Genomic DNA, 25,799 nt, shown 5'->3' with positions numbered 1-25,799 from the left:
CTGAGCTGCTGTTCGGTGCATACGCACACACAACAGTCAAAGTTTTCCTCTCTGCAAGTCGGAGCTGCATTCTCGTTTCCTGGGACAAACTCCAGCTGTACAGCCGAATGGTTTTGGCAAGTTTTTCATGGGCGCAACCCACATACCCAGCTCTACTGCTCATCCCACAAATGCATGTTCCTTACAAATGTGACACCAATTAAAAGGGAAATTAACAGGTTTTGAAATCCAGCGGTATGAGGTTTGTTGCCAAGAAGCACTGCTACAACAAAAAAATACCAAACACATATTTCTTACTTTTTTTGATATATATATGTGTGTGTGTTTGTGGGGGGACATAGCCAGAGACTTATGGAGCGTTTCTGTGACAGTATTATATAATTAAATTAATAAAGAAATAATTATTTAAAAGAAGAATTAATTTATTAAATATTTCATTAAATATTTGGACCACTTTCATAAACTTTTGGGCCACTTTTCCCTGCAGTGTGAACTCACCACTAGTTTACAGATCCATCATCCTTCATTGGGCGGGCCTAACTCCAACCCAGTCAGATTGATTGGTTTGAGTTATTTGTGTGTTCAATAATTATCTGTGTTATTTCTTATTAAAACATATAACTTAATTTGTGGACATCTATTTTCAGGATCACTTGCTAAAACACGGTGACTTTATTGAAACACAAGAGACTAGCATAACAGACAAGATACTTAAACAAGGAAAGACTGACTCAGAGACTTGGACAGGATGACCTAGACAGAGGGGCTTAGACAGAGAGGGAACTGGACTGACAGGGATCTGGACAGACAAACCTAGACAAATAGAGCTGAACAGAAATCTAAACAGAGAGAGATTAAACAGATTAAATGTAGACATAGAGATAGAAAGACAAACCTATACAGAGAGAACTGAACAGAGACCTAAACAGAGAAAGCTAAACAGACTGAAACTAGACAGAGAATCAAACATGGAAGAGCTAAAGCAGACTAAACTTGAACACACAAACAGACAAGAGACAAAAGAGATACAAAAACTGACTTGGAGGGCATGAGAAATAGACAAGACAGACAGACCGAAGAGCACAAAACAAAGGTGGAGAGAAACAGACAGACAGACCGGAGCAAACCAATGACAGAGGAAACGAATAATAGCAAAGACAAACAGACTAGACCAAGAAACTCGACATGGGAAACAAAATGAATGACCGACGAACAGGAAGCAAGACAAGATACTGAAACAGATAATGAGGGGGACGGATTACAAACGAGTCTTATGAGGACACTGATGAGGAGGCGGAACAAAGGCAGGACATGGGCGGAGACATGGACAATAACAAACAGAGCTATGTGCTAAGTGAGCACATGGCAGGGAAAACAGACATAACAGGACAAGGGCATGACATCTATGGTTTGATTCCTTTGCATGTGTGGATTGGAGGGGTTGTTACTGACATCTGGTGACAATTTTATGTCAATGGAATCTTTAAAAATATATTTCCTTAGAGCATTGTAATTGTACACACACACACACACACAGGTGTAAAAAAGTGTTTGCCTTCATGACTTTATGATTTCTTATTCTTTTGCATGTTTGCCACTCTTAAATTTTTCAAATCAAACAAATTTAAATATTAGGCAAAGACAACACAAACACAAAATGCAGTTTTTAAATTAATGTTTTTATTATTAAGGGAGAAAAAAAATGAATCATTCACTGCACTGTGAATTTTGGCTCACTCATCTTTGCAGAGTTGTTGTAATTCAGCCACATTGGAGGGTTTTCGAGCATGAACTGCATTTTTATTGTCACGCCACAGCATCTCAATAGGTTTCAGGTCAGGACTTTGACTAGGCCACTCCAAAGTCTTTACTTTGTTTTTCTTCAGCCATTCAGAGGTGGACTTGCTGGTGTGTTTTGGCTCATTGTCCTGCTGCAGAACCCAAGTTCGTTTCAGCTTGAGGTCACGAATTCTCCTTCAGGATTTTTTGGTGGACAGTTGAATTCATGTTTCCATTTATCACAGCAAGTCTTCCAGGTCCTGAAGCAGCAAAACAGACCATCACACTACCACTACCATATTTTACTGTAGGTATGATGTTCTTTTTCTGAAATTCGGTGTTACATTTACGCCAGATTTAATGGGACACACACCTTCCAAAAAGTTCAATTTTTGTCTCATCAGTCCACAGAGTATTTTCCCAAAAGTCTAGGAGATCAAGATGTTTCTGGCAAAATTGAAATGAGTCTTAATGTTCTTTTTGCTCAGCAGTGGTTTTCGTCTTGGCTCTCTGCCACGCAGGCCATTTTTACCCAGTCTTTTTTTTTATGGTGGAGTCATGAATGCTGACCTTAACTGAGGCAAGTGAGACCTGCAGTTCTTTGGATGTTGTTGTGGGGTCTTTTGTGACCTCTTGGATGAGTTGTCACATCCTTGGGGTAATTTTGCTCGGCCAGCTGCTGCTGGGAAGGTTCACCACTGTTCCACGTTTTCACTATTTGTGGATAATGGCTCTAACTGTGGTTCGCTGGAGTCTCAAAACTTTAGAAATGGCTTTATAACCTTTTCCACACTGACAGATAGCTTTGCCAGGCAAGTCTTGAGTAATTTCTTGATTGAGAACAGGTGTGGCAGTATTCAGGCCTGGGTGTGTCTAGAGAAATTGAACTCAGGTGATTAACCACAGTTACATTATGTTTTAACTGGGGGGGACATGTAGGTTTGGATTTTTTTTTCCTCCTTTAATAAAAAAACGCTTCATTCAAAAACTGCATTTTGTGTGTCCTTGTCTTTGACTAATATTTAAATGTGTTTGATGATCTGAAACATTTGAATGACAAACATAAAATCATAAAATACACACCTACATTATATATATATATATATATATATATATATATATATATATATAAATATAAATGATGTGTGTATTTTTTATTTATATATAATATACATACATAATTTACCTATAAATGGTTTGTTTTAAATAAATTGAAGCAGATTGTGTTTCTACATGTGGTGTGTGTGTTTTAAACAAAGTAAGAGTTGTGTTCAAAAGGCCTTGAATATCGTCTTTTTAAACTGGAACAGAGATTTCAAGCTGGCAAATAACACCAATGTAAAAATTTCACAAGTGTAGATAGATGTTTCAGTGACATGTACATTTGATTTTGTGTTGTAAAGGGATAAAATGTCTTTCACTTAAGTAGTGACATGTATAGTTTTTTTCTGTTTGTTTTAAAAAGATAAATTGGAATAACATTTGCTTAAAAAAGAGAGCTATATTCAACATTCAAGGTGGACTGGAGTATTTAAGTAAGAAGCGGGGAATGATGCAGGTTATGTTAACACTTTTTTTCAGTTATCCACGCTTGAGCAACTTTGCGAATATGAACAATATAAAACTGATGTAGAACTAATGAAAAATTCTAAAAATGTAATACAATTTTTCATTAATTTGTTTTCTCATAAATGAGAGACTGATGTGCCAATTGTCTTTTAAATAAAAGGCATTTTAATTTTCACAGATGTATTTTTGAGGTTTTGGCATGAAGCATCAATCCATTTGTTTGTAAATCTGTTGTCATCTCCTAGAGTTGCGCAGTTCTCTCCTGAAGAATCACTTTCCAGTTATCAGTTTCACCAGATCCACACTCTTGCTCATACCAGAATCTGCAGAAAGAAACAAAATATTCTTCATTTTTCTTTTTTCGTTTTCTCATATACTGATTCTCCAATGATAGGCTTCCAAGTTATGAAAAACTGAGCCATTTCCCTTTTCTTTCTTCTCCCAGAATTATCTTCAGAATTCCCTTCATCAGTTGCTTCAACATTTTGGAGAGTATAAACCTCATAAGGAAGCTTTAATGTTGCAATATAACAACAGCCTGTCCACCCATATGGTAGAAATATGTATGCTTTATCTCCACAAACCCACCAAATATCCTTAAAATGTCCTGTAGTCACATTTACAGGCAAAATGTCATACTGCACCATTAATGTTCTACTCTGCTTGCTATCTGGTGTATGAAAATTCACTTTAAACAAAGCATCCTTAGGTTTAGGCTCTTTAAAATTCATCATATATCGAGCACAATCAGATATTTCCATAAACGTCCCCTGTCCATTGTGAGTATCATTGGAACAAAAACAGTCTTTAGTCTCCACAGATTTTACTTCCATCGCATCAGGCCGTGCTGTCAGTATATTTTCATGCTGATCAAGGAAATTCACATATGGCAGCTTCATCAACCAAGTACAATTTAATCTAGGTCTAAACAAATGCACTGATAAAGCCATTATTCTATTTACTTCAGAGTTTTGCTGATATAATAACCATGATAAAGCATAAGATTGACACATAGCATGCAGTGGTTCTGGTACTGTCTCTAAAATTGATGGCCATGTGCTTGGTGTTGGAACTTTCACCACACATGGACCAGTCAGTATCTTACTCATTCTTACGGAATGGGTTGTTTGCTGAAACCATACATTTGTAGCTGCCCATGGGTCTGTGATTTGTAACACTGAAGAATCTAATCCATATGCTTTCCATTTTGCTTTCTTTTCTGTAATGGATGGTAATGGTCAGTCATTTCTTCAGAGGTGCAGTCAAAATCAAAAAACTCTCTCTGCCCTTCTAAAGTTATTTTCTGAGTGGTTACTAAACCATTTGAATCCATGTCTTCCATTGGGTGTCTAGCTTCAAAAGCCACTTGACCAATATTCACTTCATGCTCCATATTTAACTCTGGACCCTGTGCTATGTTTACTTTCTTCTGCAATGGAAAGGACATTAATTCTGGAGTATGGGTTACTTTTACAACATTATGTGATCTTGTTATTTTTCCATTTTCAACAGTTGTGATAGATTCAAATGTACCCGAAGCAGGAGTTATCATTGGCAGTGTAGTAATATTCATCACCTTTAATGGCATATCTAAAGTAATCTGATTTGTTACATTATTTCTTTTATTTATTTCTGGAGCCAAAGTAATTGGCTTAATTTGTTCTTTAGTAACCTTCAGAGTCATTGCTATAGTGGTTTGGTCCTGAACTCTTTTAGTAGATGTAAAAATTTCAATAGGACTCGGGTCCTTTATCATAACTATCACTGTATGAGTTATGTACCCTTCTCTCCACACATTTTGAAATGGCACAACTTTAAGCTCTGGCTCCAAATAAGTACAAGTGTATTCCCCTTGATCTTTCCATGTAACATTACGTGAAAGAATTGAACAATCATCTCTAACTTTGAACCACCTAAAGGCATTAAACAAAAGATACTTTCTCTGGTCACGAGGCAAATGATCAACTTCAGGTCCTGTTAACACCACTTCTTCACCACAAACATTTTTCCACTCAGGAGGACTATTACTCCCTGTATTAAATCTTCCACATTTACAGGGAAGATGAACTGTTTTACCTAATTTAACTTTAATCATCATCTTCAAAGGGGATGGCGTTGTTGAAATTATCAAAGGCACTAGTGTAGTTAGATGTGATCCATTTACCCCCTCACTAACTTTCGACACTGGAAAAGTAAAATTCTGTAAAGTTTCGTTCTCTTTAGTTCTCATACCGTTTAGGTCTAACCATTTTTCGAACTGGTCTTGGACTCTTTTCTTGATCCAAGTCTCTGAACTGTTTTGAAATGGAATTACTGCTTTCTGGAATGGGACCTGCTGTTTCTGGGACATATTGAAATTTAATTTCTCCAAACTTTTTGTCTTGTTTACAGTCTGCTGTGTCATGTCTGGCATCGTCAGAAATATACACAGAGTCATCAGCATCATCCAAACCAGGAAAAAGCTCCTCTTCAGGAGATTTACTCTGGTTTGTTTCCTGCATGTTACTTTCAACCTGTTCTCCCTCATGTTCTTTTGGTTCTCCTGTCCTGAACCTGCAACCTCTCCTCCCTTTGAGAAAGGCTTCTCTTCACTTGGTGCTTTAACACAGTGAGATAAATGATACCACGTTGGAGACCCCTTAACTTGAACTGCCGTTCCAGTACTGCGAACAACTTCAAAAGGTCCTTCTTTGCGTTCGTTATACCATTTTCTTCTAAATACCTTTACAAACACCTTGTCTCCAGGCTGCACTGTATTCTTCCTTTGCTCATCCAGCCTCTCCTGCTCCTCCTCTTTCTTTGCTTTTCTGAAACATATGTGGATATTCTTTTATGTAAATTTGCTAAGTATGAAACATATGCTCTTTTAGAAGATGACATGCGAGCATAACTTGGACCTTTCCCACTTGTATGCAAACATGGCATTGGCATTCGTCTGCCTGTCATCAACTCATGAGGAGTCATGTGTAAATCATTCAGCTCACTTGAGCGACACACCATTAATGCTAATGGAAGTGCCGCTATCCAATTTAACCCCGTGTGCTGACAGATTTTAACAATCCGATTTTTCAAGACACCATTCATTTTTTCACAAATCCCTTGACTTTGCGGATGGTACACAGCTCCTAGACGCTGTTTAATTCCCAATTTTTGCAAAATTAATTTCACTGTTTTATCCACAAACTCTTTCCCATTATCTGAGGATATTCGATCTGGAAGTCCCCACCTGCTTATGACTTCTCTACACAAAAACTTGGCAACAGTTTGTGCATCTTTACACTTAGTTTATGACCTGTTTCCTCATCTGGTGCACTAAGAAGAATATCATCAATGTATTGAATGACAGTACTTTTTAACTTCTGATCTACCCCAACTAGATCATCTTTCAATACTTTATTGAAAATGTGAGGAGTGTTTATATCCCTGTGGTAATCTATTATACTCATAGATTTGCCCCTTGTATGTGATTACAAATAAACCCTGACTTTCTATACTTAGAGGAACACTAAAAAATGCACCACATAAATCTAATACTGTGAAATATTTTGCAATTATTTGGGCTAACAAAACATGTGGATCTGCCACTTCTGCTGGAAAGTCTGCTACTACTTCATTTACTGCTCTCAAATCATGTACTAAATGATAAGAGTTATCTGGCTTCTTCACAGGCAACAAAGGCGTATTACTCTGCGGATTCTGTGTTATCTTCAGAACATCTGCCTTCACAAGACCTTCAATTTGTGGTTCAATCCCTTTGATTGCTTCTTCATTCAAAGGATACTGAGGCTTCCATGGAGGTTTTTTTCCTGGTCGGAGTTCAACTTTCACTGGTTGAGCTGACTTCACAAATCCAATGTCAGTGCTATGTTTTGACCATAAACATTTTGGAACATATTGCAGCATTTCCTCTTTCAAAGAGTTTGCAAAGTGATTCATGTGTCATCCTGACGACTTGTGGCTGTCCTTGTCCTTGAGCAGTAATCATAATCTTAATAAATCGCTGATCTTCACTCCTCCAGATGAAAAGATTCTCTTTTAGTGGTTTAAAGACAACTTCTTCTGCTTCTGCCATCATTTCACTTATTTGTTTCTTCTCACAATCTTCAGACACCAGCAAAGTCACATGTGGTACACTTTTTCCCATCTCAAACTCTTTATGCAAGTAATCATTTTTGTCTATCTTCATAGCAGCTCCTTGTGGTCCCAAAATTATGCAACATGAATGTAATTCAACTTGCTTTGGTTGATGACTTAGCCATTGTTCTGCATCTGATTGTTCAGCATCCTTAAAGTATTTCAGTGTACAATGAAATGGATACTCTGTAGTCTTTACATCAGGCATGTTTGCTACAATAACCTTCTCCCACATCTTGGCTGGTTCCAAGAATTCTTCACTAAGATTTCCAATCCAAAATACTGAAGAAGCTTCAGTCTCCGTTTTCATCATCAATTGATCAAACATTTCACTCGGCACTTCCACCAGGCAGCCGTCTGGTGTGCATTTTATTGTACAGTTCAGTCTGCACAAAGCATCTCTTCCCAAAAGTGCAATAGGTGTATGTTCTAATACCAGTATGGGTTTTGTAGTCTTCAGATGTTTATAGCAGAGCTCAATTGGTTCTGTGAGAGGAATCAGCTGTTTTACTCCCTCAAACCCAATTGTCCGAATCATCTGACCAGACCTGGGGAGGTTCCTTACTCTTTCATCCATCATCGCTGTCTTCATTCTGTTTCATCAGAACTTCCATCTCTTGAGTCCTCTTTACTTCTACTCACATCTCCTCTTTTTTCTGCTTTAGCCAGCATTCGTCTGATGGCTGGGTCATATACACCCATGGCCCCCTCCTGGTCACTCAGATACTCATCTCCAATGGTCCTCCTTCTCATTCTCAGTTCACCTCTAGTCTGCAGACCTCAAGTTTTCTTCTTGCTTTTGGAACTCGGATACAATTTTATTGTTGTCTTTGCTTGTCCTGTTTCGATGATGAATTCATCTTTGTCTTCAATGTGATAACTTCCGCCTTGACTGATCACTGGAAGCTGAGGATAGACTTTCTCAGTTTTCACTTACTTCTCATAAGGTGGTGGTGTCTTAACTGAGTCCACATGTGAAAAAGACACATTAACTTCTGCAATCTGTTTTTCAATTGTCTTTGTACGCTGATTCCTTGCTTCTGAACCTTTCTCCCTCTTTTCCTTTGCCGCCTTTATCAGTTTCTGACTCTCTTGTTCAAATAACTGGAGAATGCCAAGCTCTATTTCTCTTTTTTTCCTTTCGCTTTTCTCCTTGATGCCCTTTCTTCTGTCCTGCTTTATATGTTGATACAAGTACCTCTATTGTTTTTAATTACATCTGGGTTAAGTGTCCCCTCTACTGGCCATGGTTGGTCTATGTCAGGCCATCGCTTATACATTTTTTCTGATATTTCTGCAATGCCTTTTATTAAAGAATTATTTTTCTTAACTATATCAACAGGAGTAACCCCTTTTGAAACAGTAGTGCCCATTTTTTGGCATAATAATGACTAAATATGTTCCCAACTTACACTTATTAATTATTTCTCTCCCTCTTTCCTCTGTTTATAGGCCAGTGTATTACCACAATCAATAAAAATTAAACCCCAATTGAATTTCAGAGAAATCAAACCTGAATATGCAATACTATTCACACCACTAAATCCCCTTTACTAAGTGATATAACTACTAAGTGCACCATAAACTTAGATTTATTAAACATTTAATAACTACCTTGTAATTAAAGAATATACAAACTTATATAAGGCTCAACAAGCACTTCTACATATGATTACCACTAAATATTTGCAACCCCATTACACTTATAGCAAAGCTTAAATCAGAAATCCCTTTTCCAAATAATAATTTTTCTTCATAAACCTTATTGTTAACTCTTAATGGAATTATAATCAAATTATTATCTTTAAAATGAACAACCTGTTGCCAAGCTTTCTTTGAAAAAGTCTATGTCATGTACTATAGCACCAATAATGGACTAAATGCAAATAGATAAACAAATCAATGAATTTCCAATTATAACTTTTTAATAATGAGACCTATTAATGATTAAATCTAAATGTATCGATGCAGGTGTTTGTGAAAGAAGTATCAGTACATCACAAATCAAAGTCCTGCTGTCTCTCTCTTTTTCAAGAGTGGAGCAATCAAAGTGTAAGATCTCAAAGCTTCAGCGAAATTGACAGGAACTTAAACCCCATGATCTCTTTTTTCTCCCAATAAAAGCCAACACATGGAGATTTCAAATTATCTCCTTTCCCCATTTCCCAATTTTACCTTTAATTCCCATGATTAAACCTTACAGTTTCCCCAATGTACCCCATTAATTACTCAGCTTTACACCTCGCTCTCCTTTTTCCTATTCTTAGCATCTAAAAATGTCTTTCTGGAGCTCATTGTCTATAGTTTTCTTAATGTATAATCTCCAAGAAAGCTTATAAAAACATCTTTCTGGAGCTCATTTTCTACTGTTTTCTTTAATTTACTGTCTCCCAGAAAGCTCATTTATTTTTACTTTTTATTTTTTAATTTAAAAATGTCTTCCGTTCAGGCTCATTGTCATAAATAAACAAATCCCTCACTTTTGAGGTTCATAATCATTTAAATAACTGTCCTTGAACAAAGCTCATAATTTTTACCATTACAAATTTCTTTCCCTATTAATTTCTAAATCTCTCATTCTTCATCACATTTCCCCTCTATCTCTAAACACTCTCTCTCTGACACTCTCTGGGCAGAGGTGTCCTTTCCCCCCTTTCTCTAAACACACCCACAGAAAATTTATGGCTCTTTACAGTGCAAGGGAGAGACCAGTTCTCCCCACACACTCATGAGTAACCAAAGAAGGGGGGGGGGGTTGATCAGTCCCCCACTTGCAAATTCTTACTCCCCAAAAAAAATCTTTCAGCTGACACACACACATACACAGCAAGACACTCCTTTTTCTCACTAAGCACACACACACATACACAGCATCCAACATCCCCCAAACAGTGCTTACACACACCCATCACTTTCAACACAATTCTCAGAGTCAACTCATTCACACATTAACAGCATGCTTGGTGCTGCCCTTTCCTTTATTTCCTTATTCCTTTATTTCCTTATTTTTAGTTTATGCTACCTTATGAGGTGTAATAATTCAAAAAGAGGCAGCATCAATACAGTGTTCGTCAACAGTGTTTCGAGTGGGCACCCCTAATTAAATCTCTGCATCACACCTCCAGTTTCTCATCAAACTGACCCAAAAAATCACCTATTGAATTTTTCAGGATTTACAGCCGGGCTATTCCCGCCTCCACGGGAGGGCTTTTATCAGAATCAGGGCATCCTCTTTTTATTTAACTCTATTGTCTCTTTTCCTCTTTTTTTCCATATATTCCTCTTATATTATTTCTATTATATTCCATTCCCTTATATTCCTTTTCCTTTTAACCTTAAATAAATTTTAACCAAAAGGCACTGGGCCCAGGGCTTCTCATTATTTCAATATAATCAAATTCCACAATAACTCAAAGCTTACTTTCACGCAATAACTGTGATTCATGTCTTACAGTTTCAAGCAAAAATAGGGCCCTGTTTACTCAAACTCATCATCAGCTCACCTCATCGTTACTAATTAAGCTATTCTACACTTATACTTCAACTTTCCCTTCCCTTTTCTTTTTCCTTTTCTTCTATTCCTTTTTACTGTTTTCTTCTATTCCCTTTTATTTCCTATTTCTATTTCATTATGTCTATAGTTAAAAATTTAGAATGGAGAAACTGTATCCAACACCATCATCAACACAACACCGCATACACAAATGAATCTATCTTGGTGCGACTCTTTCTGCATCAGACAGCCCAAACACCCAACCAGTGCTCAAATTTGTGAAAATCTCAACTTCTATTTGCTGGCTTTAAGCGGGACTTCGAATGCAGGAGCCGTCCGAAGCAGGATGACCACAATTCAGCATCCCACCCTCATCGCCATCTTTGCTGTTAACTTTGCAGTGTTGTGAAGACAGGTGATGGAAAGAATCTCCACAGACGAGGTGTAAATACATCTTTATTTACAGAAACAGTGTCTTACGGGTTCTTAAGGATCCCGTGAGAGGAGTGTTCAATTCAGCGCTCAAAATCTCTCTCTCCCCTCCTGGCTAGGACCTCTACATTGTTCTCTAACCTTTCCAAATATGGTAAACATAGAGGATGGTTTACAATTGCATGTTTAAGGGAGGGGTAAAATTTATAGTTTCCTACCCTCACTGACGGCTTATCCTAAACATTTCTCTCTGTGGAACACAGACACAGAGCATATGGCTGAACATATAAAACAGTGAACATTCCTTAATACTGTGCCTTATGAGGCCTTATACTTAACTATACCTCAAGAGCTACTGTTATTAGTCGATAACCTTCTCTGTAAACATTTAATTGGTCAATCTGCATGTCAGTAGTCCTTGTTTACATCAGGCAAAGCTTATGTACCTACCCTCATCTCGAGCAGCTATGCTGAAACGTAAATGTAAGTTCTCGGATGAATTAAAAAAGAAATTCCTATGTTTTCCCATGCGTAGCAAATAAAGGTGTAAAGGACCTAAAAGCACACATAGGTTCAGCTAAACATACAACGGCAGCGAGGGGCGAGACGTGTCCTCTTTTTCACCAGCGAGATCTGGTCACCCTAATATATATACACAAACAATTCAACACACACAATATATATATATATATATATATATATATATATATATATATATATATATATATATATATTTCTTTTTTTTACCTTGAACATTAATCTGGTTTCAAGTAAAAGTAACCAATTACATTAAGTCAAGCCTCAACAGAAAATCTAAACCAACCTAAGCACAATCAGCTTAGTGTAACTGGGCAAATTGTTAACAATTAAAGTATTTCATAATCTAAAGAGGATTAACAAAATAAAATATACTTACATTCGTTTAAAAAAAACATATACAATAATTATCTTTTTTTTAGTAGTCTGACATTTTTAAACCTTGTCTTTGAAAAACAGTCTCATTTCTATGACTACAACATAAATACTGTTTATTTTAAGGAGGACTACATCCTCCTTTTAATGGAAAAATCACCATTCAAAATGCTGTGAAGTCTAGGACTAGGCTTAATCCCTGTCTGGGCAACCATCCCTAAAAGCTTTCTGTGTAATCTGGTTCTGTGTTTTTTTTCAGTATTGTATAGGTGTAGGGGGGCACTTCCCAGAAGATACTCTTCGTCAGTGTGGGGACTTCACTGTTTTTGATGGGGATGGAAAAGACAGTGGAAAACGTGCATCCGAGGAAATAATAGAGGCATCAGTACCGATCTTTTACCGTTTAAATTGTTCTTATTTAGAATGGTAATGCAATCTTAAAATGTCAAAATAAAATTTACAAACATTTACCAATAAACAACTTTATAAAGGCATGCATTCTATTTTGTTATATGTTTATTCATCTAAAGTAGTTATGCCAATGGATTGTGGAAACTTGTGCAGAATACTCTGATTAGACTGTACTGTATTGCTGACAGCAAAAGCCATTTAAAACATTTAGATATCCTACAAAGATAGAAAACATAGATAGAAACTGTGTAATGTGGCAGCTCACTCAGGGGTGGATGAGAACCTCAAACCCTTGGTTTGGGAGGATACTGTAAAGAGGTTGAACTACCAACTGAATTACTCAAAAATAGGACACAAGTGCAGAGACTCAAGACACAAAACAACCCCTCTGCAGAAAAAGGTAGGAGAAGATAGGATTCTATTGGGTTACGTTACATGGTTTAAATACAAAACAAAAGGAAAATATTTAATCCCAAGGAGGGAAGCCAGGGAAACTCTTAGAGGTAAGCTCAAAGGGAAAGGTCTGATAGAGAATTTAAGGTAGAGCATGGCTGCCACTAGAGATGAATGATTAGAGGCTAAACTTTAACCAGGAGGGTCTAGGGGTAATTGCCTCATAACAGCAAATTTCTTTGACAAGGTACAGATTAAGCAAAGCCACAAGGAGCTGCTGCCTTTACAAAATACAAAAATTCAAATACCCATCTACAGGTAGGAAAACAAAAAAATAGTTATGAACAACTATTAACAGATTGTATACAGGTATCTAAATATACAGTCATAATGTCAGAAAAGAACATAAACATCAGTTCAGTCTGCCCTCAATACTGCAGTGTTAAAAGCAGGTACATTTTAACTGGCTTTTTCAGCAGATTTTACTTTACATTCATCAATAATCAGGTTTCCTCTGCTGCATAATGATAGGCAGGCCGGCTCACCTAGCCGCTGTTCAAGCTGCTCTTCCGCCTTTTAGTGAGGATTTAATGAGCAGTTACAGCATATAGGACTGCCTAGCACCAGCACCTGAACTAAATACTGAGCTCAATGCCAGGGCTATACAACAAGTCACACGTATTACTCCACCGTCAGGATGAACTGAATGTGTAATTTGATTTGACATTCAGTTTTAAACTACATAAAATGATGCTATAATTATAGCTATTTTTAATGAACAGGATATGCCACTGATCATAAAGCATAATTAATTACCCCTGCTCTAGTGAAACTTACTGCTGTGTTGTTGTGAACTGTTTTAGCTCTGTACTGAGAGAGCAGTCGAGCTGTTTGTTGACTCAGTGTGTTAGTTCAACGTTCATTGGTTCAAGATAACAGTGCTTTAAGTGAATTAAATAAATGTGTGAAAAAGTCTTTTCATATTAGAATTAGTTGTAGCACCACCATGCCACCTCTAATACTAATTATAATAATAATAATTACTATAATAACTATTATTATTTCACGGGCGGCACGGTGGTGCAGCAGGTAGTGTCACTGTTACACAGCTCCAGGGACCTGGAGTTGTGGGTTTGAGCCCCACTCCCTGTGACTGTCTGTGAGGAGTGTGGTGTGTTCTCCCTGTGTCTGTGGGTTTCCTCCGGGTAACTGTGAGGAGTGTGGTGTGTTCTCCCTGTGTCCGCGTGGGTTTCCTCCAGGTGACTGTCTGTGAGGAGTGTGGTGTGTTCTCCCTGTGTCTGCGTGGGTTTCCTCCGGGTGACTGTCTGTGAGGAGTGTGGTGTGTTCTCTCTGTGTCTGCGTGGGTTTCCTCCGGGTGCTCTAGTTTCCTCCCACAGTTCAAAAACACACGTTGGTAGGTGAATTGGTGACTTAAAAGTGTTCATAGGTGTGTGTGTGTCACTGTGTTTTGCCCTGTGCCACCGTGTCGCCCTAATAAAAATAATATTTATTATTATTATTTTATTATTATAATTAAAAATAGTAATCAGCAGATTGGGAAAAGAAAACAGTTGAAACATGTAGTAAGATCTTTACTGTCTATATTACTAATATTTAGATCAGTGGTCTTAATCACTTTCATAGTTAGGCCACAGACCCATTTTCATGCTTACACTACAAAGTAATGATTTCTGAGAGAGTACACTACTACTATGTTGTTTGTCTTCCCCAAGCATCTCAGTATCTTGATCAGTTTCCAGCTTCGCTTTTCGTAAGGGAGAGAGATGACTAGTTGGGAGCTATATAAGGTGGAGCTTTCTGGCTGCCATGAAAACATACACTCAGCTGTCAGACACAACAATACTCTTACTTAGATTCTGGACTTAATCCAGATGTAGTTGATCAGTTATGACATGTTGTTTTGTGTCCAAAATCTGCTTCTATAATTCAATCTATGTGTTTCACATGAAATTTTACTTACAAAAGTTACTCAAATCATTATCTTCACTACGAGCACTAAAACTGTCAATTCCAATGGTGAGAGATGCACCAATTTTAATTTAAAGATACAAAATGTGGACATGTCTTGGCTGATTACCTACCTCTAGGCAAAGTGGTAAATGTATTTAATTTGGAACCGTCTGGGTGTGTAGATCTTTTACAGAAAAACACATTGAAAGATGACTGATGTAAAAAGATGACAGGTGTAAAATATTGACACACTCCTTACATAAACACAGCTGCTGCATGTTAATCGGTTAAAAGGGAAAATTACATTAATCAGTTTACTTTTACAGTTGCAGCTTTTATTTTTCACAGATATATTTTTTCAGTTTTTGGCATGAAGCATCAAACCATGAGCCTGTATTCCCAGTTTCATTTCCAAGAGCAGCACAGTCCTCTCCTGAAGAATCCTCATGCTTCCAGTTATCAGGTTCATCAGGTTCATTCTTTCGCTCATACCAGAATCTGCAGGAAACAGAAAACACTTGTTCCTCTCAGGTTCACTGTGTTGAAAATCCTCTCACTAAAGTCAGCATTGCAAGTCCAGGTATAGAAAAACCCCAAAACCCATTGTAATATGTTATAGAGTGAACATGGCTCTTACACTTCTTCTGTCTCAGTAAGGGGTTTGTTGTTCACCCACATCCACTTTCCTTCTGTCTCTAAATCATTCAGCCCAATCCAGTGATTCTCTTGAACACGTGAAGAAACAAAATCCTGATGCAGAATTGGAAAATATTTTAATACCTTGATACTTGGTATTGGCATCATATTCATATTTCACATCATCAGTGAATAGTTTAATTATGGATTGTTTGGGTTTTGGATGTCCATCAAAGCTTTAGTCATTGCCAATCATCTCCAAATCACATGATGCTACAAAGCTAGAAGGGAGTAAAAAATGTTGGGTAAGTGAAGTTGCTAAGTCAGATAAACGGAGTTGTGAGATTCACAATGGATGATAAGATGTTTATCGACAAGCTGAGCGGACCAGAGCAACGTGGAAGTTTCAGATGGTGCATTTGCTGAAAGCTAAAGGACTATGGGGTATGCTAACTGAGACGGATGTGCTAACTCCGGGTACTAGCGTACAAGCTACGGCAGAGTTTGAGAGACGGAGAGAAATGGCATTTTCCATGTTAGTGCTGAATGTGAGTACACCACAGCTGTATTTGATAACAAGTTGCCAAATTCCAAAAGAGGCTTGGCACATGCTAAAAGGGCATTTTGAGAGAGACACTTTAGCAAATAAACTGTTCCTGAAGAAGAAGTATTTCAGATGTGAAATGAATGAAAAGGAAAGTTTAAATGATAATTTGAAACGAATGAAGGAATTGAATGATCAGCTGAACACAATAGGTGCTGTAATTGACGAAGAAGATCAGATCGTAACACTCCTGGCTAGCTTACCACCAAGCTATGCAATGATCGTTACTGCTCTGGAAACAAAGATTGACAATCTGACACTGCCGTTTGTTCAGCAAGCATTAATAAATGAAGAGCAAAAAAGAATCAATGCGATTCTTTTTGCGGATGACTACAGTTTAGCTGAATCAGGTGGTGCATCAGCCATGTCAACACAAGTTCACAGAGGAATGCAGGGTGATTTAAAGCCATTGGGAGCTGAAAAACAGAGCTCATGGCGATGTTACAAGTGTGGAAAAGAAGGACATATAAAGCGTAACTGTACAAGCTGGAAAAAACAAATCAAAAATCACAAAGCCAAAAGTGTGATCTGTGAAAGTAAAGAAGACTCCTCTGAAAATGCCTTTGTTGCTAAAAATTCAAATCTTACTAAAGGACCAAGACAAAGTGAGTGGTTGATCGATTCTGGAGCATCAAAACACATGACTTGTGATAAAGACATTCTTCAAGACTACCAGCAGTTCTCAAAACCGCAGACTGTAAAACAGGGTGATGGCAGAGTTGTTGAAGCTCAGGGTTTTGGCATTTTAAACTGAACATGGTCTTCAAAGTCAGTAATGCTAAACGAGCCAATGATGTTTTGTATGTTCCAAAGTTGTCTGGAAATCTTGTTTCAGTGGGAGCTGCTACAAGAAAAGGAAATACAGTGCAGTTCATATAGACTCGCTGCTACATATGTGGCGAGGATGGAACTTTTTCAAGGAATGGGAACACAAAGATTTGATGGGCTGTACCAGTTGGATGTTGAAGGAGCTTCACCTGTCTTTTATAGTGCATCGAGTGCATCAGTAACAGCTAATCAGTGGCATCAGTGCTTGGTTAACACTACCAAGTTAAAGGAACTAGAAAGTCTGGTGAATGGAGTGAAATTCTCTGCAGACAATGAGCTCTCCTTCTGCGAAGCCTGTGTGGAGGGGAAGCTGACGAGACAGTCATGTAAGTCAGTGGGAGAAATCCGTTCCAAACTTAAGCTGCATCTGATCCATAGTGATGTCTGTGGACCCATGCAAACTGAGTCAATAGGTGGAGCAAAAAACTGAAGATTATTTCAATCTATGTAGATGATCTGATGTTGATTAAAGAGTCAGCTGAAAGCATAGATGAGTTAAAAAATGCTTTCCATGAGCACTACAAAATGAAGGACTTGGGTGAGCTGTCCTATATCCTGGGCATATTAGTTGTTCAAGACAAAGCAGAAAACTGCATCCTTCTTCATCAGAAGAAGTACATTGAAACCATTCTTCAGAAGTATGGGATGGATAAAGCAAATCCTGTTGCAACCCCTGCTGACATCAGTGTAAAGCTGAAAAAGAATGATGATGTCAGTAATCCTGTCAATCCAAGTACTTACCAGTCCATGGTGGGAAATCTGCTGTATGCAGCGATGACAGCAAGACCAGACATAGCACAAGCAGTGAGTACAGTATCAAAGCACATATGACTGCTGTAAAGAGGATTTTTCAATACTTAAAGCGCACAGTTAACCTTGCTCTGAAGTATGACTGTGCAGGAAACAATTAGCTGATTGGCTTCTCTGATGCTGAATGCGCTGGAGATCAGGATGACCGGCGTTCAACAACAGGCAACATATTTGTACTGAGTGGAGGAGCAGTGAGCTGGCAAAGCAAGAAACAAGCAACGGTAGCACTTTCAACTGCAGAAGCTGAGTATGCTGCTCTCAGTCAAACAATTCAAGAGGGTACCTGGCTGAGAAGATTACTGAGTGATCTTAGTATGGTCACAACACCTACAGTGATTCTGGAGGACAATCAAGGAGCTATTGCAATTGCAAAGAATTCAGTGAACCATTCAAGAACCAAGCACATAGACATTCGTTATCATTACATTCGTGAATGTTTGCAGAATGGTGAAGTAAAGTTGGAATACTGTCCAAAAGATGACATGAAGGCAGATATATTGACAAAACCTGTTGCAAAACAGAAATTTGAGTATCTTAGGAGAGAGATTGGACTTTTTCCAATGTAAATCTGTGATAGAATGTCCTGCTATTTAGTTGTGTTATAAAATGGGCAATGTTTTTTTGTTGAATATAGCAAGACAACAAAAGCTATAAACAGGAAAGGAATAATACGTTTTTTGTGCAAGTTGAGTTAAATTTATTATTTCAGCATTACCTCGTGTCTTACAACCATTGTAAAAAAATAAGTGGGACTGTTGAAATATGAAGCAGTAATTTGTTAAATTGTTAATAGAGAGGCCATCTACTGTGTCTACTGAGTACTACAGTTGTATTGTTCTGTTCTGGCTGAAGAATAAAATGTCCACTTTCAACAGGGAGAAGCACAAGATTCCTGAGATACATAATCTTTTCAAACTGCTGCTAGGCCTGTGACATTGGAACTCAACACAGTCTGAGAAGAAATCTAATAACTCTGTTCTGTTAGCTAACAGACTCCTGCATTGGCTAGGTCTAATTGTATACCCACTTGAATAATATATTGTTAAAATCTTCTAATTACTCCCTGATGATGGATAAGCCACCCGTTAAGTGGAGATAATACCTATCCTCACTCTCTGTGAGTGGGATGAGTGAGGACAGTTATCTCTTGTTAACAGGTGACTGTGCCATCATCAGGAAGTAATTAGATGATGGTAGCAATATTATATTTAGGTGGGTATACAAGGTAGAACACTTTACAACTCACCTGTTCCAGTTTGCTTGTGATTATAACCAGATGTCCTCCTTTCTCATTGCAGGCATCTCGACTTTTCATCCAGTTCAGTTTATCAGTGGAGAATAGGTAACACTTTAAACCATAAAATGTCCAACCTTCTCCACAAAGTGCACAATTCTGATTTCCTAATGTGGAAAACAGGTTAAAAATATATCTTGTTGAAATTAGGACTTCAGCTTAAATTTAATTTGAGTTTCTCAAAAAATGTTGAGGCTAACTGCTCAAAAGTCTGATTTAATCTGAAGGAACTGTACCAGAATAATAGTCATTCAGAATTTAAGGGACTTTTCACACCAAATTTCACTGGCCCAAATTTTGGGTTTTTGTTACATTGTATACTTTTGGTTTGAGAAGCTATGGTTTTGCACTGCAATTTAGTGATCACACTAAAGGAAAGCTCTATGTCCTGTTATCTTTACCTACATTGCATCTCCCCACATTTAAGATTAGGCTTGTTCAAAATGAAGTGTTGTTGTCAGCAAGAGTTACCTGTTGCATTTGGGTTCGGTGTAAGGTCTAGAAGAGAGCTATGTAGACAAACTCTATCCACTTGCAAAGCATGTGAGTGTCGAAGGACAAAATTAAAACTGAAGCAAATCACCAAAAACCAATTGTTTTAGGAATGAGTATGGAACTTTATTCTGCAGATTACCTCCCCAGCGAATGAGCTAGAAACACACATCGGCTCACTCTCGCCATACCAATTACATTTTCCTGTTTAGCTGTTTTCTACATCAAATTGACCATTCATGATTCACATATGGTTACTGTAGCTCCCATACACTGAAGTCATACACTGACCCTATACTGTCTGTTTTTCAAACCCCTACAAAGAGCAAGGTTGTAAAACCAAATTGTCTCTGGATCCCCAGCAGTTATCAAATTCTAAAGAGGAGGAAAGAACTGTTTCTCGTTTACCATTCATATAGTCCTAAATCAACCATGTATTTTCCTGGTAGGAAAAGAAACACAACACCAAAATACTTATAAGATATTGAAATAAAATTTCCACCACATTATTTAGACACATATTAGGCACATATTAGAGCTCCCAGATCTAATAGCGTTCAATGACATGTAATATATCGTAATTAAAATAAATAAGCTGTCATGTTACTAGATAATCACAATCACTGCCTATTACAATAATCACATCACTGCCTGGCTCTGTGATGTGATTATTGTAATGCACTTTTAACAGGATGCTCCAGCAGAAACTTGAGTAAACTCCAGTTAATTCAAAATGCTGCAGCCAGGGTCCTCACTAAAACTAGAAAATTTGATCATATCAGCCCAGTCTTATCGGCCCTTCACTGGCTTCCAGTTAAATTCCGTATTGATTATAAAATTCTTTTACTCACTTAAAAATCCCTACACGGTCTCGCCCCTGAATACTTGCAAGACCTCATCACGCACTATGAACCACCAAGATTACTCAGATCTCAGGGCACCGGCTTCTTACTAGTACCCAGAACTCATAAGACTTCAGCGGGGGGGGGGCTTCTCCTACAAAGCCCCTCAGCTCTGGAACAATCTTCCAGCTAGTGTTTGGGACGCAGACACAGTCACTATGTTTAAGTCTAGGCTCAAAACACACTTGTTCAGTTTAGCCTTTGGCAACTAACCTCTGTCTAGTTTAAGGTTGTCGTTTCAGGAACTCATGGACATGGAGAATCAGGGTAAACCCGGATGATGTGCTCACAATTTCTCTTGTTTGGAGCGGAAGGATGTCTTTGCCTGAGCTCCTTCTTTTTTCCCTCCTCCCAGTCTGTTACAGTCAGATCTGTCACTACACTAATGAAAATATTCACATGCTCTTATTCTCTGCTGCACTCAACTAAACTAACTGCTTCCCTTTACTGTTTTCTGAGAAAATGGTGGCCCACTGATGGAAGATTGTTTGCTGAATTCTCCTGCGGCCCAGACCAGACCAGACCAGCTGCTCACCTTATTACTATTATTATTATTATTATTATTATTATTATTATTATTATTATTATTATGTAGCATAATGACACTTCATTGGTGATCATTTAAAATTCAATCTATAGTTTGATCAGAGGAGGATGGGTCCCCTTTGTGAATCTTGGTTCCTCCCAAGGTTATTTCCTCCAGCCTCGAGGGAGTTTTTCCTTGCCACTGTCGCCTTCGGCTTGCTTGCATTGGGCTATGATTTAAATGTTCTGTTCTGAAACTGTGAAGCTGCTTTGTGACAACGTCAGTTGCAAAAGGCACTATACAAATAAATTTGATTTGATTTGATTTGTGCTGTGCTAAATTTCAACAGAACTATTAATTATTGATTGTCCAGACATGTTTTTTTATGGAGGTATATTGAAGAGTAAAATTTTGAGTGTTAGAAGTAAGACAGTCTGCTCATCTTACCATTGCAGTGAAAGAGCAAATTTTGAGCCCTTCGATGCTCAGCCTTCAGCTCTTCATACTTCCTTTCTGTGTCTAATTTGAAAAGAGATGGCACTGCATGTTTTTGTTGTTTATGGTCAATAAATATTTTCAGACATTAGTATTTATACTTTCCATATATGTGAATTGTGGATTGGCCAGAGATGATCTGTGTGGTGTGTAAATTTAGAGAGTGAAAAGAAACAATCTGCTCCTCTTACCACTGCACTGAGAGACACTTTCTTGAGCCCTGTGATGCTCAACCTTCAGCTCTTCATACTTCCTTTCTGTGTCTAATTTGAAAAGAGATGGCACTGCATGTTTTTGTTGTTTATGGTCAATAAATATTTTCAGACATTAGTATTTATACTTTCCACCTAAAATATATGTGAATTGTGGATTGGCCAGAGATGATCTGTGTGGTGTGTACATTTAGAGAGTGAGAAGAAACAATCTGCTCCTCTTACCACTGCACTGAGAGACACGTTCTTGAGCCCTGTAATGCTCAACCTTCAGCTCTTCATACTTCCTTTCTGTGTCTAATTTGAAAAGAGATGGCACTGCATGTTTTTGTTGTTTATGGTCAATAAATATTTTCAGACATTAGTATTTATACTTTCCACCTAAAATATATATGAGTTGTGGATTGGCCAGAGATGATCTGTGTGGTGTGTAAATTTAGAGAGTGAGAAGAAACAATCTGCTCATCTTACCACTGCACTGAGAGACACGTTCTTGAGCCCTGTGATGCTCAACCTTCAGTTCGTCATACTTCCTTTCTGTTTCTAATGCAAACATAAAGTGTATTGGTCTTTTTAGTCAGCCTTAATGTTCTCCTCCAGATAGTTTGTCATTCAGGAGAAACAAAACCGGGTGCTAGTTATAAATTCTTCTGTGATTCCTTTTCTGGAAGCCCAGTGCCACCAGGGATTTTATATTTTTAGGTGTATTTCAACATTTTGGACTATTAATTTGAAATAAGTACTTTTAAACACTTTTGATTAATAACAAAAATGCTCAACACCACAAGATGAATTTTTGACCTACCATTGGCATTGTGTTCCTGCACTGAGAGTCTTTGTACAGCTCTGGAATAATCCTCAGATAGTGCTTCCAAAGAGATGCCTTTACTCACATCTGTTCAGTAAAGGGAATATGAGATAGAAATGTCTTACAGAGAGGAATAAACATAGGTTTTAATGTGCTTTTAAGATGTATTTAGCCCCCTCGCCCTCCACACACCAAATTATTACACATTTTCAATGCTAAAAGTTGTAATAGTTTCAGATCTTTTATCATCCAGTATCCAGCACAGTGTTAAATGTCCCTAGTTGGACCATTAGCTGATGAGCTGAATCAGTTGTGAGAAGTGGAAATTTTGGGACATGAAAAACTTTGGGACATCGACATGAATGAGCAAGTTTGTTAAGTTAGTCCACTTAATATTTCTTTCTTTGTTGCCCTTAACTTTTTGTTAAAGAGTTTTTGAGGGTGTGTTTTACTTGCTACATTACAGAGTGAAACTGAGTGATACTCACACAGGATCCCCACAGCACAGAGACCCACCAAAGCACAGAGCAGAAGGATAGAGAAAACAGCCAGAACATGCTTCAAAGTTTGTGTAGAACACAGATGACTCCTCCCTCTCACTGACTGGACAGTGTGGTCCAAAATATCTGAGACAAATCACTTCATGTCACTTTAAATTCACAGCAAAGGACATGGACCTATGGCTCTAATATGGAAACAAATCTGTCTCATCAGACTTTGAAATATTACCACCTTTGAATTTGTAGCACTGATTTATTTTTGCACTAAAATTATGCATCAGAATTTTTTTTTTGCACTGAAATTATGCATCTGAATATAATTGCTCTTGAATTGAACTCGTGAATTTTCAAGAACACGTTTTCACTGTTATCATTTAAGGTTAATAAATTCAGATAAAAAAATTCAAGCTCAAAAATATTCAAACAATATATTTCGAAGTCGGTAGACGAAATTCAGATACCAAAATATGAGTTACAAAAAATTCAGATACACATCTGGGACACCAAAGATGAGCAATCGATTCATTTGGATTTTCTCTTTCACCTTAAATCACATGTGTCAAACTCAAGGCCCATGGGCCAAATGTGGCCCGCCGTGTCATTTGATGTGGCCCGTAAGAGCTTAAAAGATCTGACTGACTGCAATCTAATGGCTTAATGTCGTCTCTTCACAGGTAACATAATCAGCATGTATTGTCGGAAATGGAGTTTATGGTCAATTCACGCTTTTAGACTTAATTATTAATTATTCCACCACTAATTCTAAAGCCTGCATTGACCTTAAACTACATTTCCCACAATGCATGCCGATTATGTTGCCCGCCAAGTGATGGCATTCCACCATTGGATTACAGTGTATCTTCTTTGATGTGATTTTTTCAACAAGTGGAATTAACAAATAGCTACAGATATTGATACCAAAATGTCCAGGAAAAGAAAAAAGGAGAAAAACCTGTATGTCTTTTGTGTTATGAGGCGGTGGCAGTTGTCACGGAGTACAATTTACGTTGGCACTTTGATACCAAACACGGAGCTAAGTATAACAAAATTAGCCTTCAAGACAAAGTATTGAGTTAGTTGATGTCATAACTTGTGTTTGATGATATTTTTCTTTATTCACTTGGATAGTTTGATTGTTGATTGATGAGTTTCTTAACCTCACAAATGAACAGGATTTATGTTGTTAACAGAGCAACAAGCAAATATTTTTACATCTATGCAAATATTTATAAGTTGAATATGTAATAAATTCAGAGTTATTTAACATTAAGGAGTACTTACATTTGGTTATATTTAGTTACATTTATACGGTCTTACAGTTACATCTGGTCCTTTGAGGGCAACCATTATACTGATGTGGCCCTGAGAAAATGAGTTTGACACCCCTGCCTTAAATGCGGCAGTAATTGCATTCTGTCGCCGCTAGGTGGCAAAATACGAACACAACTCCCACACCATGGAAAAACTACACGCTTCCTTCCGCGGATATTATCTCTTTATTTACAGTGTCTCAAAAATCTGAAAGTCTCACTGAAGACACAATATAACAGACTATTAATATCCTGAAGATGAAGAAATTTTACTGTGGACATTTTTTGAAATGGCCCTGTCTCAAATTGGTAATATTTCAAAGTCTGATGAGAAGATAATGTGCAAAAATCTAAAACTCCTATCATCTCCAGTAAAAACAGTTGATAACTGCAGTAGTTCTTTTATCAATATAAAAAGCAGTGCGGTTATTCTCATTCCTATATTAAACTTTAGAATTTGGTTTAGATTCTGCTTCTCACAGTCCAAAACATTGTAAATACATAAAATGATGTTGAGCAGCCAATCCAAAATTCCACCCAGAATTTTTAAAATGTATTTATTATTTTTTTGTTTGTTTGATAAATGCTCATTTTGTGTACATTTTCCCAAGTTTGGGGTTTTCTCAGTGAGTGTTGAGTTATATTCCATCTTACAATCATGATTAAAACACAGTTAGAGTTGCAGTTTTTTAAAGCCATATCAAAAGAAAATCAACAAATAAGCAAATGAATGAGACTCTACCTGATGAATTATGACATTCTTCATTTCTGGGAATTTTTGAGAGCTGAAAGTCTGTGTTTTCATAGATGTTCTCCATTTAATCAACTCCACCACACACCACCACCCCAAAAGAAACTCACATCAGGAAACATGAAGAAGTCTTATTTATACAGAGACAGACAGGAAGTGTGCTACCCAAGGCTGTTTTATCTTACTGATTCACGCCTTCAAGAATTCAGATACATTTGATAATTTATTCAATTAATATACTGCTTTTTGAATACAGTTTAGAGTATTATTATTAAAATTATATTCTTAAAAGTAGAAAGAGTTCACCCATCAAACCTGCTCTAAACAAACAATGCTATTTAGGAATCTGCCTGGAGAAAGTCTGATAAATGCCAGTAAGTATTGTTGTATTAAGTATTAAATATAGTTTTATTATTTCCCATGCACTGGGCTGGAGCACTGGAACTGTGTTCTCTGGAGTGATGGCACTACATAATACTTTTGGGATGTGTGGGAGTAGTGTTTGTGAAATCGAGCAAATCACCAAACAGTAAATCA

The 25,799-nt window shown here is 37.5% G+C and overlaps 1 protein-coding gene across 1 annotated transcript; it reads right to left on the bottom strand.

The window, feature by feature from the left end:
* Window positions 1-15,429: 15,429 nt before the first annotated feature.
* On the bottom strand, window positions 15,430-25,329 carry LOC136699085 (CD209 antigen-like protein E). The gene is made up of 7 exons (XM_066673530.1): window positions 25,254-25,329; window positions 23,190-23,327; window positions 22,699-22,788; window positions 22,365-22,436; window positions 19,219-19,373; window positions 15,732-15,844; window positions 15,430-15,592 (listed from the first exon to the last, which is right to left on the bottom strand). The coding sequence occupies exons 1-7, from the start codon at window positions 25,327-25,329 to the stop codon at window positions 15,430-15,432; spliced, it is 807 nt and encodes a 268-aa protein (XP_066529627.1).
* Window positions 25,330-25,799: the final 470 nt, after the last annotated feature.

The sequence above is a fragment of the Hoplias malabaricus genome, chromosome 6, assembly GCF_029633855.1.
Source record: "Hoplias malabaricus isolate fHopMal1 chromosome 6, fHopMal1.hap1, whole genome shotgun sequence".
Taxonomy (NCBI): Eukaryota; Metazoa; Chordata; class Actinopteri; order Characiformes; family Erythrinidae; genus Hoplias; species Hoplias malabaricus.
This window is presented reverse-complemented; position numbering and strand designations above follow the sequence as displayed.